Here is a 15,055-nt window from a genome sequence, read left to right on the forward strand (position 1 = left end):
AAACCCTTGTTCTGTAAGAATGCTGGGGCATGTGGTTTACTGACGTGGGGAGTCTTTTTACCGACTTGTTTTGGGGTATTCTAAAATCGAATAGTAAACAGGCAAGTGACGGACACAAACACAAGCTCAACATGTGGTTCTTTTGTCTGTTGCAGATTCCAGGAAGAGGGAAAGATCATCGAATGGCGCCGCAATATGAAGAGGTGGAACGTCAATATGCCTCCCTACCAAGGTTCTTATTTTCTTATTCTTAGTTTTTTACAGGTTTCGTACCAGTGGTTGGAATCTTTGACAATGCTTAAATCTTAATGTGTTTTTGAGGATTGAAAAGTGCTCGGATTTTCGGTGTGTTGTAATTTTAATGTATTTAATTAACAGGTTTCAGAGAGTTTTATTTGAATTAATAACAAATATTCTTTGTTTATTTTTCCATTATTAAAAATGTCTTACGCCATTTTCCAAGCTTTTACAGCCATTTAATATTAGTTATCGGTCTCATCTCAATACTAATCGGCCCAGAAATTCTATATTGGTCAATCGCCTAGTACAAACCCTCTGTTCCTCGATAAATATTGGGTGCAGAGTCAAGGTAATGAGTCATCTTGAAGCCTCTACATGTGTGTAGAGCATCTTCCTTGAGGGCTTTACTGCTTTATGGGGCTTCATTTTGCCATCACTACCTTACACAATGAATGCATTCTTTGTCATGCTACAATATCATATTTGTTCCTAAATTTGTTCAGATCTATGTTTAGATCAGTTGTTTACCATTAGGGTTTTGCGCATTTCACATGATCCTCTATTCCATGAGTCATGTGCTCCCTTGCTGACCCCAAATTTTAATGCATTCCAATAGAATGTGTTTTGCTCATCGTTTTATTATGGGTTTTCTTTTGAATGTTCCAGCATGATTTTAACAAGTTTTAAGATAAGATCAGGCCCGCACAAATGATTAGCTCAAAAAGCTTATTATGTTCAAACAATGGAAAATGGACCGCTAGACTTTTGTACGATGTCACCAGTCACTGAAATATGTCATGCCACTTATCATTGGAAAGCTTAAACTCTTGGGACCATTTCAAAATATGCTCATCACTGAAACATTACCATCAGTCTGGAACAAGATACCCGTAAACTAAAAAGCCGGCATAACTCACCATTTTGTCCCCTGGGCCGTCTTCAACTTATTTGAATGTACTCGAAAATGCTTTTGTCACATCAAGGTCAATCCAAAGAATCCAACCGTGTAAAATATTTACTCCAAAACACACTATAATGCTGACAGATAAATAGAAATCCGCCCTAAATGATGTCTGCTATGTTGGACGTTGCGCCACATTATTTCTGTTTCCAAATAAACATATTTGTAAAATTATTCCAATTATGGTAGTTAGCCCTCCCCTTTCCATTGACACATTTTCCATGTTGAGGGTCTGTACATGCTAGTTTTAGTCATGCACAAAGCACATCGTTACAGTTAACTTGCCTCTTCATCAACGCATATATTCCTCCTGTCTTACTCATACCTTTATTGCTCGAGCGCCCCTGGCGGCCGTTAGAAATAATGCATAGATTAGCCGCATCATTGCATAAACCAAATTGGTTTTGAAACACTCACAAACAAAGCAAAATTATCAAATTCTTTATATACTTGAATATATAACAACAACAACAAAATTGAAATAAGTAACACAATTTAATAATTCAATAAAGTGGTTCCACTAACTGAGCAACCGTCCGGACTGCGCAATAACTTTATAAGTATCGTAGTAGTCCTTTAAAGTATTTTTAAACATATTATTGAGAGATACTACGGTAAAATATATTGAATAACTTTTTTTGTTTGATGAAGTGCATATACATTTCTAAAAAATGTTCTTCCTTTTTTCTATAATAATGAATAAATAAATATTACCAACAAAAAGTTTAATTTTAATTTTGACCCCGTTAAAAATCTTCTGTTCTGTAGAACAACATAAAAGTGGATAAAATAGCTCTCAAAACTAACAACCTTAAAAATTGTGGGGGGGCTTTTACAGAAAAAAAAAGGAAAAATTGAATAAATTAATCCATGTTGAACATACAGGGTTCCGCGAATCCTTAAAATGTCTTAAATGTTATTGAATTCATTGTTCCAAAAATAAGGCCTTAATTGGCATTAAAATGTCTTAAATCCAATTTTTGAAAGTCTTAAAAATGTTAATAAGATTTATATTTGTTTGAAGTAAAAAGATTCATTAAAATGTATCAATTGTCTTTTTTTAATAATTCACCAATTGACCACAATATCAGAACTATCAAAGCGATGGTGTTTCAGCGATGAGGTTTCAGTCAGACGCATGTCTGAGGTCTTACCCACTATTCACATAGCAACTTTAGACAGAGACGTTTACTTTGGACCATGGGGAAGTGTACATTTAATGACAAGTGGCTGTTTTTCGCCATGGCTAGAAACTGTGCCAGGTAATGTGTACGAGGCACAATGTATTGTGTGCAAGAAATATTTGTGTTTTTCTGTTACATTTGTTTCAATTGTGCTGTTTTGTGAACTTGATCTTAAATTTGATTTTAAAAGGCATTTAGAAAGTCTTGATTTTGACTTGCCTTATGCTGAAGGAAACCTAGAAATACTACGTCCATTTTTGGCCCAATTTAGTTGTCTTTTTTTCACCCGTGTTTTTAGGAGTAGTTTCCACTTCTGCGTGTTTCAATGTATTTTAAGATGACGTAAGGTCAAAGTGCACTTGAAAATTTTGTCTAGCACTTGTTGAAGACAAAAGATGTCCAGCAGCTGTCTTGCAACCGTTTACACGTGTTGCTCTTAATGGGAAACACAGTTGTAGACATTCTATATTCTGGTAGCTTCATCAGTCACTCTCGCCCTTCTTCATCTTTAGGGTCAGCTTATGTTACTTCAAAGGCTCACCTTTAACCTGTGAATCAATACTTCTATTTTCTGCATTTGTTTCCTTAATTGCCTTTTCTTTCCCCCGCCATGCAATGTCTCTTTCAACCCTGGTTTTATTTCTCCTGACAAACTCTGACACATGCCTAAAATTGTAACTTGATCTAAATATAGACGTAAACGTATACATTTAAGTCATTTAATGCCAGACTTTTCTCTCAAATTGGGGGGGAGGGAGGGAGAGAGGGAGAGAGGGAGAGGGAGAGAGAGGGGGAGGGGGAGAGAGGGAGAAGGGGAGGGAGATTAGAAAACAGTTTAATTATGAAATTTGTCAATGTTATTTTTCTTGACACGCCTTCAATTAACTTACCGACTCAGGAAGAGAGAGAACAAAGGTTTGGGCATGACGAAGGGAGTGGGCCACAAAAGCCTTCTCACTGAGATGCAGAGAATCAGAGAGGAAAGTGTGGTGTCGTGTAATACACTCCCCTTCCTGCGGTGTCGCTGTATACTAATGCGCAGCCTTGTACTTGTGCTTGAGAACTACCGAAGAAGTTAAGTAAACACTCTATGAATGTACCGTCCGTGCCCGTCTCTGAATCCTACTACAACCCTACTACATACACAACAGAAAGCAGAGCAGGTGTCCGGTCACAATCCAGTATGGAAGATACTATATTTTATAGATGTTATAAATTGGCCAGTTGGCATCCAAGAGCTCAAAGGATGCTGGCCAAACGACTTGAATCTTGGCTGTCCGAAACGCTCCTTGGAGATGCAGGAAGACTTCGTTGTTGTTGTTTTTTTTAATCTTTTTTTTTTAATCGAATAAGAAATCAGCTTGAATTTTGGCTGCCTCAAATGTTCCTCAGTAGTGCATAAGCATCCGTTTTTTTATGTAATCTTTTTTTTTTACATTGAAAGGGGTGAAAAAGTAGTGTGTGTAGGCATAAGAAAGAAAACTTCAACCCTCATCGTTCATTACTATACTACTTTTTACTCAGTAATTTTAATTACTTTTTAAGTAAGAAATATTGTTTTGTCCAATGAAAATATCACTCGGATCATTTTTGTGTTTTAAATAACATTTAACTCATTCAATGCCGTAAAGTACAAATACTCTTCCGAAGCATTGTCTCTGTGTGCCAAAACGTAAAAATACAGCACATTGTATCAAGCCTCTTGGAATAATTTCAGTGTGATAAATCACCATTCGATTCCTTTCAAAAAAGATGAAAACGTCCCATCGTCATCGTCTGGGGTCGAAGGATGATGTTCCGTGCACCTTTGCTGGAACACAGTCGCCCGAGGGAACGAGATCGCTATGGTGACCGAAATCGTGTAATGACTTCATCAGAATCATCAAGCGCTGATACGTTCTTGCAAAGTTCATTTATTGTTCATGCATCAGTTCTTGCAATTAAATGTTATTTTGTGAGGAAAATACCCATGTTTTTTTGGAAAGGATTGTTTAGATATGAGAGATATCACAAATGCAAAAAAGCACCGGAGCAAAAGTTTTTGAAATGCATCCTTTTACAAAAAGTTGTTTTTCTCAGAAGTATTCATAGAAATGAGTATTTTGAGGAAACATAGCAATGTTCAACTGTTATTTACAAAACACTGGTATAAGCTCAAAATATACCTTTTTTAATTGAAGATGAAGGTTCAAGCTTTCTTTAATGCATTTACAGCTACATAACTACATTTTGTGGAGGCCTCCAAAAATGAGTCAAAATGGCAAAAATTGCCATTTGGGAAAAACATCTGGCATTGAACGAGTTACTTTTACAATTGAGTTACTTTTTTGTAAAGACGGCTGTTAGAAGAAAAAAATATTGCTTTCAAGTACTTGGCATAAAATTGTGTCAGTGTAGTCCATTAATGGAGAAGGTAGAGAAGTACTCCGCATCGGAACATTTGTCGTCTGGTTCCTATTTCGATTCAGAAAACGCTGAGGGATGGCTTTTTCACACCTCTCTGTGTCTCTGTGCATGTGTGTAAGGAAAGAGGGAGGCAGAGTGTCTGCGCTGGTGATGACTTTAGCAGATGGGGCCTTGAGCAGTGATGATAGTTAGGGGGTCTCACTGTCGCTTCCAAAAGCCCCTCGAAATTGGACACACTTGCACATGCGGGACAATGTCTCATTCCGTAGAAACTCTAAAGCTACTTGGTAGCAGTGTTGGGTATGTTACAGGGAAAAAAAGAATAACCGATTTTCCAAAGTAATAGTCAGTCTTTTTCATGGTTTGCCTTAAGGGACTTGACACTGGTACCTCTACTTATGAATTTAATTGATCCTAGGAGTAGCTTCGTAACAGTGTCTTAAATAACGTCTGCCCGGACGCCCAGGGTGTGCATCTTTTACGTCAGGCGTACAACTTACAAAACATCTCTGCCCGGGTGGCCGCCAACTTTTTCACAAAAAAAAAAAAAAAAAACGAAAGCTTTTTTTTAAGATCAAACGTTTGCTTTATTCCGATTTCGAAATCTTTGTTCGGTTTGGAAATTTCGGAATTTCCGTTCGTTTGGAAATTTGCAGTCTCAGCAGCCAAAAGCTTGCATCGAATAACTTCGTGCTTCCGGACTTTCTTGTGCGTTATAAGGACGCATATTTGCATATCATTTTTCCAAAGTAGACGCAAAGAGAACACAAGAAAAATGGTTCGGAATAAAGCCAAAACCTTGGCCCCAGAAGAAATATTGGAAAAATTTATGACGCTACAAAACGTAAACCTAAATTAAAAGCATCGTGGAAAGAGGAGTTCACGTAGCTTGTAGCAGACGACGCAACGCAAACATTACATGAAGAAAGATGAGTAAATACAGGTACATACTGATGGCAGATGGAAAACATCGATGTCATATACATGCAATGAATGTTATAAGTAGATTTATAATAAACTTAATTTTGAAGTGTTGTTCTGTTATATATGCTGATTATCAATCCTTAATACTTTGCAACAATGTTTTTTTTGTGATTAGTCGTCTTATTGTGTCTCAAGTTGTGAAAAATGGGGCAGGCAACCTAATGCCATATGTTTTTTTAATAATACAGGTTTATGAAACTTACACACTGGCCTGAGACTTTCAATGGTATGAGAAACACGGGCTTGATAGCACTCGCACTGACTTACACCAATATGGAAAGATTTTAAGCGGTACAATACTTATTTTTCCGGACTCCATTTAGCACTTTTGTAATGACAATAAATTCTTCCTCTCTTTGAGAAACTCAGCGAAGTTATGTGAAGTCACGTCTAATACCGAATGCTGATTGAGCAGCGCATCATGAATGAGACATTCCCATTTGCATTATGGGCTGGGAGATTTGACACTTTCATTGAAAAGGAATATGTTCTTTGCACCATCATCCATCAATCGTTTTGCTTTTTTCACCTAGAAATTAATTAAGTATTTCATATGTGACATGTTATCATCAGAGTATCGCATGAACACACCCACTATAAGCTCGGGGATAACAATGATAAATCACACACATTAAAGCTGAGATTGTACTTAGCTACACAAAAAAAGCATAATGGTGAGTACAAAAACAAAAAAGAATTGTTGACTGTAGACCCCCAAAACAATACCCACACTTTAGACATGGGGAAACTACGGTAAATGAACATGCCAAGCCAGAGCGTATTCATATAGACGAAAAGCAAACTTATGATTGGAATAATAGGTAAAAGACCTGATAAAAAATAACGTATTGCACCATTGGTGGGGATTTATTTTATCATTATTTGACCAAACGTTTTCACTTTTTTCTCTCTAAAAATAAGAAAATATGAGAAAATAAGAAACTTACCATTGATTTACTGCATTTATTTTTATAATGTTTTTTTTTTATTTTATCCTGTCTAATTTACCGAAAATCCCAATTTAAGAAGCACCCACAATAATCAAATGCTGTTCTTGAACCATTTGGAGAATATGGACGGTTTTGTCTCTTTTGAAAGGTAAGACTCAGATGTTTTCTCCCAAACCGAAATAATCATTGCTAGTGCCACTCAAATTACTTAGAACACACAGAAATAGAAGGTTTTTATTCTCGCAAGAAGTTTTTTTTTTTTTCCCCTTAGCAATGAAATGCCTGCAGAGTGTAGTTTGGGCATCTCAGCTAGAAAACAGGTGAGACAATAACTTGAAGCCTTTCCTGGTACCTTGTCAAATTTGATCATAATCCGAAAAATTTAATATTGTATTTTACACATTTTTCTTAGGGTAGGTTTAGGGGTTTCTGAAAGTGGCTATTTGGAGACGACCAGTTTTCAACACTTAAAACCTGTGAGAATGTATTTTACTTTTTAGACATTGTCAAAAAGTTGTGGACATATAAACATCCTTTCCGCATCTCCATCACTATTGTGCTCACTAGCCTGTGAAAACGGTAAACTGGTAGCGTTACACACACTTGTTTCAGGGTCTTAATTTTAATACAGGGACATCTTCATATCGATTCCTTCGAGAATTTCATTGGCTAACCAATATCTCAATCATCATTTGAATCAGTCACTATTGGCTAAAGTTATTCAGAGGTAAAGGCTTCGTGTTTTTTACACCAAGGTAGTCCTGTATAGGCATATGTGGGCTGTGGACCAAGAAACAAAGCCTGCAATTTGGCCAAAAAATGGCAATCATCACTCAGAGGCTAACAGCCAATAGAAAACAATTTTACTAGCCTGTTTATTTGTAAACATGAATTATGGGGCTGAACAGACAGCCAGCAACAAGAAACGCCCATCGATGCAGAGATGCTTTTTGGCAGATTTTTATTTGTATTTGTTGGCATGTTCTTGTGTTTTGGAGTAAAAATTTTACACCGTTGGATTTACTGGACTCTCGCGGATGCAAAGAGGCCATGGTTTCGTATTGTCGTCAGATGTGATGGCAAGACGACGTCTTATGTGATCTACGGCAGCTTTATAGTTTTTTGGTATATTGTTTTAGACTTATCGTGATGTTTCTGTGATGAGTATATTTTTAAATGGTCAGCATATCTTGAATCTTGAGAGTTTTCTAGAGACTTGGCACTACGTATTTCAGTGACTGGTGACATCATACAGACACGTGTTTGCTTCTCAACAGTCTGACAGCGGGCCGGCGGAACTTTAAGGGATTAATGGGACACTGTATAATAACCACTAGGTGTCACGGTATTGTGTAGTGCGACAAAAAACAAGTGCTACAAAACTGCTGTGGCGGCGTTGCTTTTGACATAGCATTTCTTCTTCCCTCGTGTTTAAGGGCAGCTAGCAGTCGTTTGTATGGCATTGTCCTATAAAGATTTATCGCCCCCTACGGGCTGCGGCCAAGAGGACAAGTGCATGCTATACCTTAACAGGGCACAATGAAACGTGTATTAGTGCAAGGAATATGTATCAATTGTGGGAATTTTGTTGTGCGCCATGTAAAAATTTAAAGTTGCGTTTCCCACTGGTTGATATAACATTTCTTGCAACTGAAAATGTAAGCAACCTATTACAATAATTTTCACCCAACATGCATATGGGAAGATATCTGTCTCGAAAATATTTTCACACGTATTGTTCGGACCTACACATATATTAGCGTTTTACACAACATCGATAAATCATATGTCTTGATAAATGCACGTAAATCAAATATATATTTGTGGATTTGCAAAATCCATGATACACACACGTTACTTCTTTTAATGGTACTGGAGAAATTGGTAAAATTAATTTGGAAGTCTCTAAAAAGTGTTTGAATTTAGCCATGAAAAAGGTGTAAAATACCTGTACAATCTGCATTTGAATAGACACAAAAGGAGAAGTGAAGGAATGGAAGCAGATAACATCCTAATCACTTTGTGTTTTCTTCTATCATTACCCTTCCTCCACATGAAACCTTGTATCTGTACCCTACCACTTTCTCGCACTTCTCCACTTTTATCTCCCAGTGCCGCATTACAGAGGAACAATAGTCCCCTGTCGAGAGCCACTTTCAACTGTAAACAGCCATCGACGTTAAATCAACATGTGGTGATTGTGGATGAAAATTCGAGCTGTAAAATCATGTCGCTGCTACGCTGGCTTTTATTAAGGGGAATAAGATGTTGGCCATCGCCATGGTGACCATGAATACCCTGCTATAATAATGGCTGGCCATGTTACAAAAAGCATTAGATTACAGTGCCTAGTGAAGGTATTGGTCCCCCCCAAGGACTTTTTGTCATATTGCCACATTTCAGGCTTCAAATGTTGAGCTAAAAAAACTGAAAATATGTTTTTAAGAATCAACAAGATGTGAGACACAATCATGACGTGGAAACATTTTCTTTCAACATTTTGTATTATAAAATGTGGCCCCCCTTTATATATAGCTCAGCCAACTGAATCCAGAAGTTCACTGATGACTTTTCAATGATCCAATGTACACATAAATGACTAACAATGATGGAGTACAGCTGTGGGTCATTAGGTCTCAGTGTGACATTCAAAAATTGCCTCATGGTTCAAACGCAAAATCTGTCATTATGGAAGAGTGGCAAGAAAAAGCCCTAAAAAGGCCCGTTTGGGATTTGCAAGAAGCCACATGGGGGACACAGATAACATGTGCAAAACAAGATGCTCTGGTCAGATAAGTTTAACTTTTTGGCTGAGTGCAGAGCTTTATGTTTGGCATGAGAGTAACACTGCACATCACCCTGAAAACACTATCCACACTGTCAAATATAGAGGTGGGAGCATCCAGGAAGATGGTTAGAGTTGATGGGAAAATAGATGGAGCCAAATACAGGGTGATTCTGGAAGAAAATCTGTCTGCAAGAAATTAGTGAGCAGGTTCACCTACAAACAGAGTTTAAAGCTTGAAGTATGCCAATATGTCAAAAAGTTGGAAGGTGTTAGGATAGTATTGCAAGGCCCTGTATATTTTAATGTTCACCGCCTCATTGCTTGATTTTGCCGTTAGGTTGTGTTTTACTTACTCCAACTTTTCCGTACTAAAACCACAAGCATCTCCAAGGATTTCTGTTGTTGATAGCTCTCTGATAGTTGTTTGAAACGCAGGATTGACCCAATTGGATTATGCAAACACCCTGTCCCATTTTTCCTTGTTATCACCCTTATTGGATTTCACTCGTCGGTCAGACATGGCGTTCTGGTCCCTGGGAAGCCCGTCATTTCCTTATTAGAATGATAATTTGATTATTACTGATGAGAAGCGCATGCTGTTTTTGTGTATCTCTCACTCTGAGTTTTGTTGACTTGTGTCTTTGCTTCTATTTTTAGCTTTTTATTTCCCTGTTGCGAACTCTCCTTTTCCTGAACCACTTCTCCCTTCTCTCAAAGTTCTAATTTAGAAGAAAAAAAAACTTCTCTGTTGCTTCTGTTGAGGGCAGAAAGAAAACAGAATATCCCTCACTCATCCCCCCTCTCTCAATCTCTCTTGACAAGACCTCCCAACCAGGCCCAGAGATTTTCTCCCAGACCACTTTACAACCAGCTACATAAGCGACCCTATTGTCCACTGTTTTTCAGTTTTTTTGTGTCTTTCTTTTTTCATCAAGACCCTTGTTGATTGTAAGATATATGCAGTGCCTTGCGAAAGCATTGCCCTCCACATCAGACCATTTTGACGTATTGCGATATTTCAGGCATCAGACCTATAGATAAAAAAAAACTCCAAATATTTTCTTAGAATCTAAGTATTATTATTTATTTTTTTACAAAACTATTGCCCCCCTTTGATTAAATACTCTGTTGAACTTCTTTTTGCTGCGATCACTGCCACAAGTGTTTTTGGGCATGTCTATATTAGATTTGCACATCTTGAAACGGAAATACTGTATATGCCCATTCTTCCTTACAAAACCGCTGATGGTGATTGTTTGTGCCCAGCATTTTTTTCAGATCTTTCCACAAACGCTCTATGGAATGGAGTTCTGGACTTTGGGTTTGGCCATTCTAAACCTTTTTTTATTGTTAGTTTGTTTTCCTATTCTATTTATTAATGTTTAGGTGGGGATCGGACGACTCTTTACAACTTTCGTCGGAACTTATCCCTCATTTTGCCACACTCACTCATATAACAGCAGCAATTTCACTTCAAATGAGAAACAGTCATGGCATTGAACGTCAACAGCGTTGACTTTGTGGTCTGTCGACGTCAAGGTCTCTCCATGAGCTCACCTGCTTGTCAGGGTTCTTCCTCAACCTCGGCATGGACCGCTTTAAATGTACTAAATTAGTAGCTGTGCCTTTTTGTGGTTTTGTAATTTCACCGGCAATTTCTATCAAGTCATCACGCTTGGAGCGAAAATGTCTCAGCTTGAAACGATTACATGTGCGGAACCTTTATTGGCTCAAGATGTGAAATAATTGAGGTAGTTTCATTAAATGTGGCGCAAGTCATGGATCTCATGATGTTTCAGGAAGTCACCAACTAAAGTGTCCACAGTACCACAGTGGTACTTACAGAACGGAGCTAATACGATTATTTTACAGCTGGACTTTATGTTTTCCATGCACTGTGATTCAGATCTTTGATTTTGCAGATTGTGACAATTATCAAAATGAGTAGCACCGTTAATACTTCTATTAAACCTTATTTATTTTTCTCCAACTAATGAAACCTAATTGTGTTTGTAATTAAGGGCATTTATTTTTTTATACAAATATAAGACAAGTCTGCTTAAAAATTACGTCGACATGCCTGCTCGGTCGTCTGTCCAGTCAGTTGCTACCACAGGCTCCTATGGTCATTTTGAGAAACCCAGTTTCCTCTGAGAATTGCAAAAAAAATATGTTCCTAAAATTATGATTTGTGCACCCTTACACACAACAGCTAGGCATGTTGTTTTTGTAAATTGGAACTCTTAAAACGCAACTCACCATATGAATCTTTTCTGGCTCTATTCAAACGTGTACTCTTCTTCCGCTGTTTTGGGTCAACAATGCAGTGATGACTGGGAAGGGGTCCATATGGGAAGACATTTGTCCCACAAATATTTACACATGTATTGTTCAGATCCACAAATACATTTTCAATTTACTCAAGATTTAATAGATAAGTGTTTTGATGAATGAACAGGCAAAATTAAAAATGGCATATGCAAATCGCAGATATGATGGTGGACATGAAAAACACACGTGAAGCATTCAAACTTGTTTGAGGAGCACTCAGTGACCTCCAACCGCAGGGCTAGAGATTGTTTCACACTTCATTTCGTCTTTTAATGGCGCTGGAGAAATTAAAAAATGGTTTTAGAATCTCCTTAAAAAGTACTTACATTCAACCCTCTTTTAAAGCATGTGGATCGGGGCAGCAAAATCTTTTTCTACCACTACCGGCAGTCACGCCCAACCAACACACAAAGCCCTCTCAAATCTTCCCCTGTGATAGCATTTGTTATGTGCTTTCTGCTCAGAGAACAATGCACGATACGTTTTCATCAATGAAAATAAAGACAACTCAATTAAAAATCCACGAGACGTTGAACCAACGATAACTGAAGGGTGAAGTAACGAGGTGTCTCTGGACATCTGTATTCTTCCTATTTGCAGTATTTAGTGACATTTTACAAAATAACTTTACTGGCACCTTGTTTTGAAACAATTATTTACAACAAAAATGACGTTCAAAATGAATCTAAATGATCTTAAGTAACTGCTGAAGGGAGACAAATTTAATGTGTTGTATTGGTAAAATCAGACAGTTATTCTCCACTGGTCTGACTCCAAGACCAACCATAATGGCATGCTGCAACCAAGATAAAAAATTACCTTTGTTTAAAATTTTAGATTAAAGCAGAGATAAGAACATTGTATACACCTTTTTTTTTTTTTTTTTTTTTTTTTTTTTTTTTTTTTTTTTTTTTTTTTTAAATCTAATGACCAGCAAAACAAAAAAGACCTCAGGTACCATATTTACTGGCATATAAGTCTATATTGCATAATGGAGACCCACTAAAACCCGCTTTAAAATAGCCAAATAATAAAATTCATTTCAACCTGAAAAAACATGTACCTGGTTCACCGCATGGATTGTCTGGGAACCAATGTGGAGCCAACCCTTGAAAAAGAGAAAAAAAACACAATAAAATGAGATGTGGTCCCTTTAAATCACAATCAGGAGGGAGCTGACTGACTGAACAGGAAAAAGATCTACGAGATAATTTTTGCCATTTAATGTTAAGGAGTGTGATTGACCCTCAGTTTTTTCTTCCAAGCACAATCTTGCCTAGGCTAAGGCCCATAACCCACTTAAAACGGGTCCGCGGCCCACTTTTGAGTTCCAACCCCCCCAGTTTTGAAAGACCGAATTAAGACGCAGCTTCTTATTCTTATTATTATTTCATATACTTTATGAAATCATCAAAACAACACAGTGAAATTAAATGCACTGAAGAACTAACTGTTGTCTAATATAGTATGGTGTTGCTTTTACTGAAGAAAATAAAATCTGAATATTTTGCTTTTCTCTGTTCCAATACAAATATATATTGCTTTTTATCTATAATTAAAGAATTGCATTTATCAATTTAGTTCAATTGCCCTTACTTTGAGTATTTTTTTCCCTGCTGGTTTCCAACTGGCATTGCTGTAAGATGATGTTTTGTGAACCGGCACTCCAAATCTCTATTGTTCTGCCCTCTTCTGTGTTTCCGAGGCAACGGTCCTCGACCATCTGGAAGGTCCTCGTTCCCTCTTCCCTCGCCTTTCCTATAATAGGTTTGTCCCCTGTCCTTCTCTTTTCTTTCCTTTATCGGATACATTTTGTATTCATTCGCAGTGAACCGTATTCCTTTTTTTTTTTTTTTTTTTTTTTTTTTTTTTTTTTCAGTTTTCCCCGTATATTCAACCTCAAATACTCCCTTGAGCACACAAGTAAACCCGATACCCGCGTGTGTATTCGTGGACACGTACGCTCTTCTATTCAGTGGAGGATGTAATCATGTTCGTTTCCTGGACAGGCTCCTTTTGTGATTCACAATTTTGTGGTGAATTAATTATATTTGAAATACTTTTATTGACAAAGAAAGCTAATAGGCCCTTTAAAGTTTCCATTTTTGGGGGGTGGGGGGATATAAACTTCAGTTGACCGTCTGGGGCGGGTGACCTTCAGCATGGCGAACTTTTCCCTTTGTTCCTCATTCTACCAGCGGTATTTTTCTTTTTTTTTTTTTGTTTCCATTTTCGGGTATCGTTTAAGCCTTGTCACACTGAGGTTAAAAAAAAAAAAAAAAAAAAGGTAAGCATTATTTGTTACCTAAAAATTTTATACCCAATATCTGCGTGGTTTACTTTGTTGTCGCTTTTCATATGTCTTCTCTTTCTTTTGTATTGACTTATCTCATTCAATACCAGACGTTATTCTCAAATTAGGAGTGCAGGTTCCAGTCATTTTTTTCCATTTGACTCATTTTTACAGAAAATGCAGTTTTGTAGCGATACAGGCATAGGACATACAAAAGAAATGTTGAATTCCCATTGTTCATTAGAAAAAAAACTGCTTTTTGTGAAAAATAAACACAAGGACACTTTGATTGTATTTATGTGAACACTGAACTTTCGCACACAATTTCGGTCACCATGACATTCGTGTTTCTTTGATGACCGCGTTTCTACGGATGTGCATAAAACGTCATAGCTCTGTGATCAGACAATGACGATGGAATCATCTTTTTTAAAAGGAAGAAGCTCTGTTGAAGAGTTGACTGCTTACTACTATTTGTACAAAACAGCACTGCTTCACTACCCCTACTCGCCTTATGAGGCCGCATATACACACTAATTCGGCGGATACAGGAAGCAACACTAGGAAGTTGGGCTTCCTCGATGTGTGGACAAAGATTTGATAAAAGCCACTCTTGCCATCTAATGGTGATTTCACGGTTCAGGGATCCCTTGACTGCATGGGTCGTCAGGGCACCAATGAGGACGCAACCCTGGTGAGATTTCTCCACTGTTGACTGTTTCTGGCCTGTTTTGGGGCCATGGCAAAGTTGCCATCAGTCCATTCCTTAATGTTGTCGGCCCAGTTCTTTTTCGGGCTTTCTCTGCCCCTGCCCCCGTGTACTGTGCCCTGGAGAATAATTTTGGCCAGTCCTGATGACCTTGGGACGTGACCATACCACTGAAGTTTCTGTATGTGCACAGTTGACAACTGTCCTTC

The 15,055-nt window shown here is 37.7% G+C and overlaps 1 protein-coding gene across 1 annotated transcript in view; it reads left to right on the forward strand.

The window, feature by feature from the left end:
* LOC148353277 (partitioning defective 3 homolog B-like) overlaps positions 1–15,055 on the forward strand; it is a 246,345-nt gene that overhangs the window by 215,447 nt on the left and 15,843 nt on the right. The window contains exon 24 of the mRNA XM_088352348.1: positions 156–232. Coding sequence (XP_088208474.1) covers positions 156–232 — 77 coding nt within the window. The remainder of the gene's footprint in view (positions 1–155; positions 233–15,055) is intronic.

Source organism: Urocampus carinirostris, chromosome 14, assembly GCF_059441175.1.
Source record: "Urocampus carinirostris isolate Australia breed hairy pipefish chromosome 14, RoL_Ucar_1.0, whole genome shotgun sequence".
Taxonomy (NCBI): Eukaryota; Metazoa; Chordata; class Actinopteri; order Syngnathiformes; family Syngnathidae; genus Urocampus; species Urocampus carinirostris.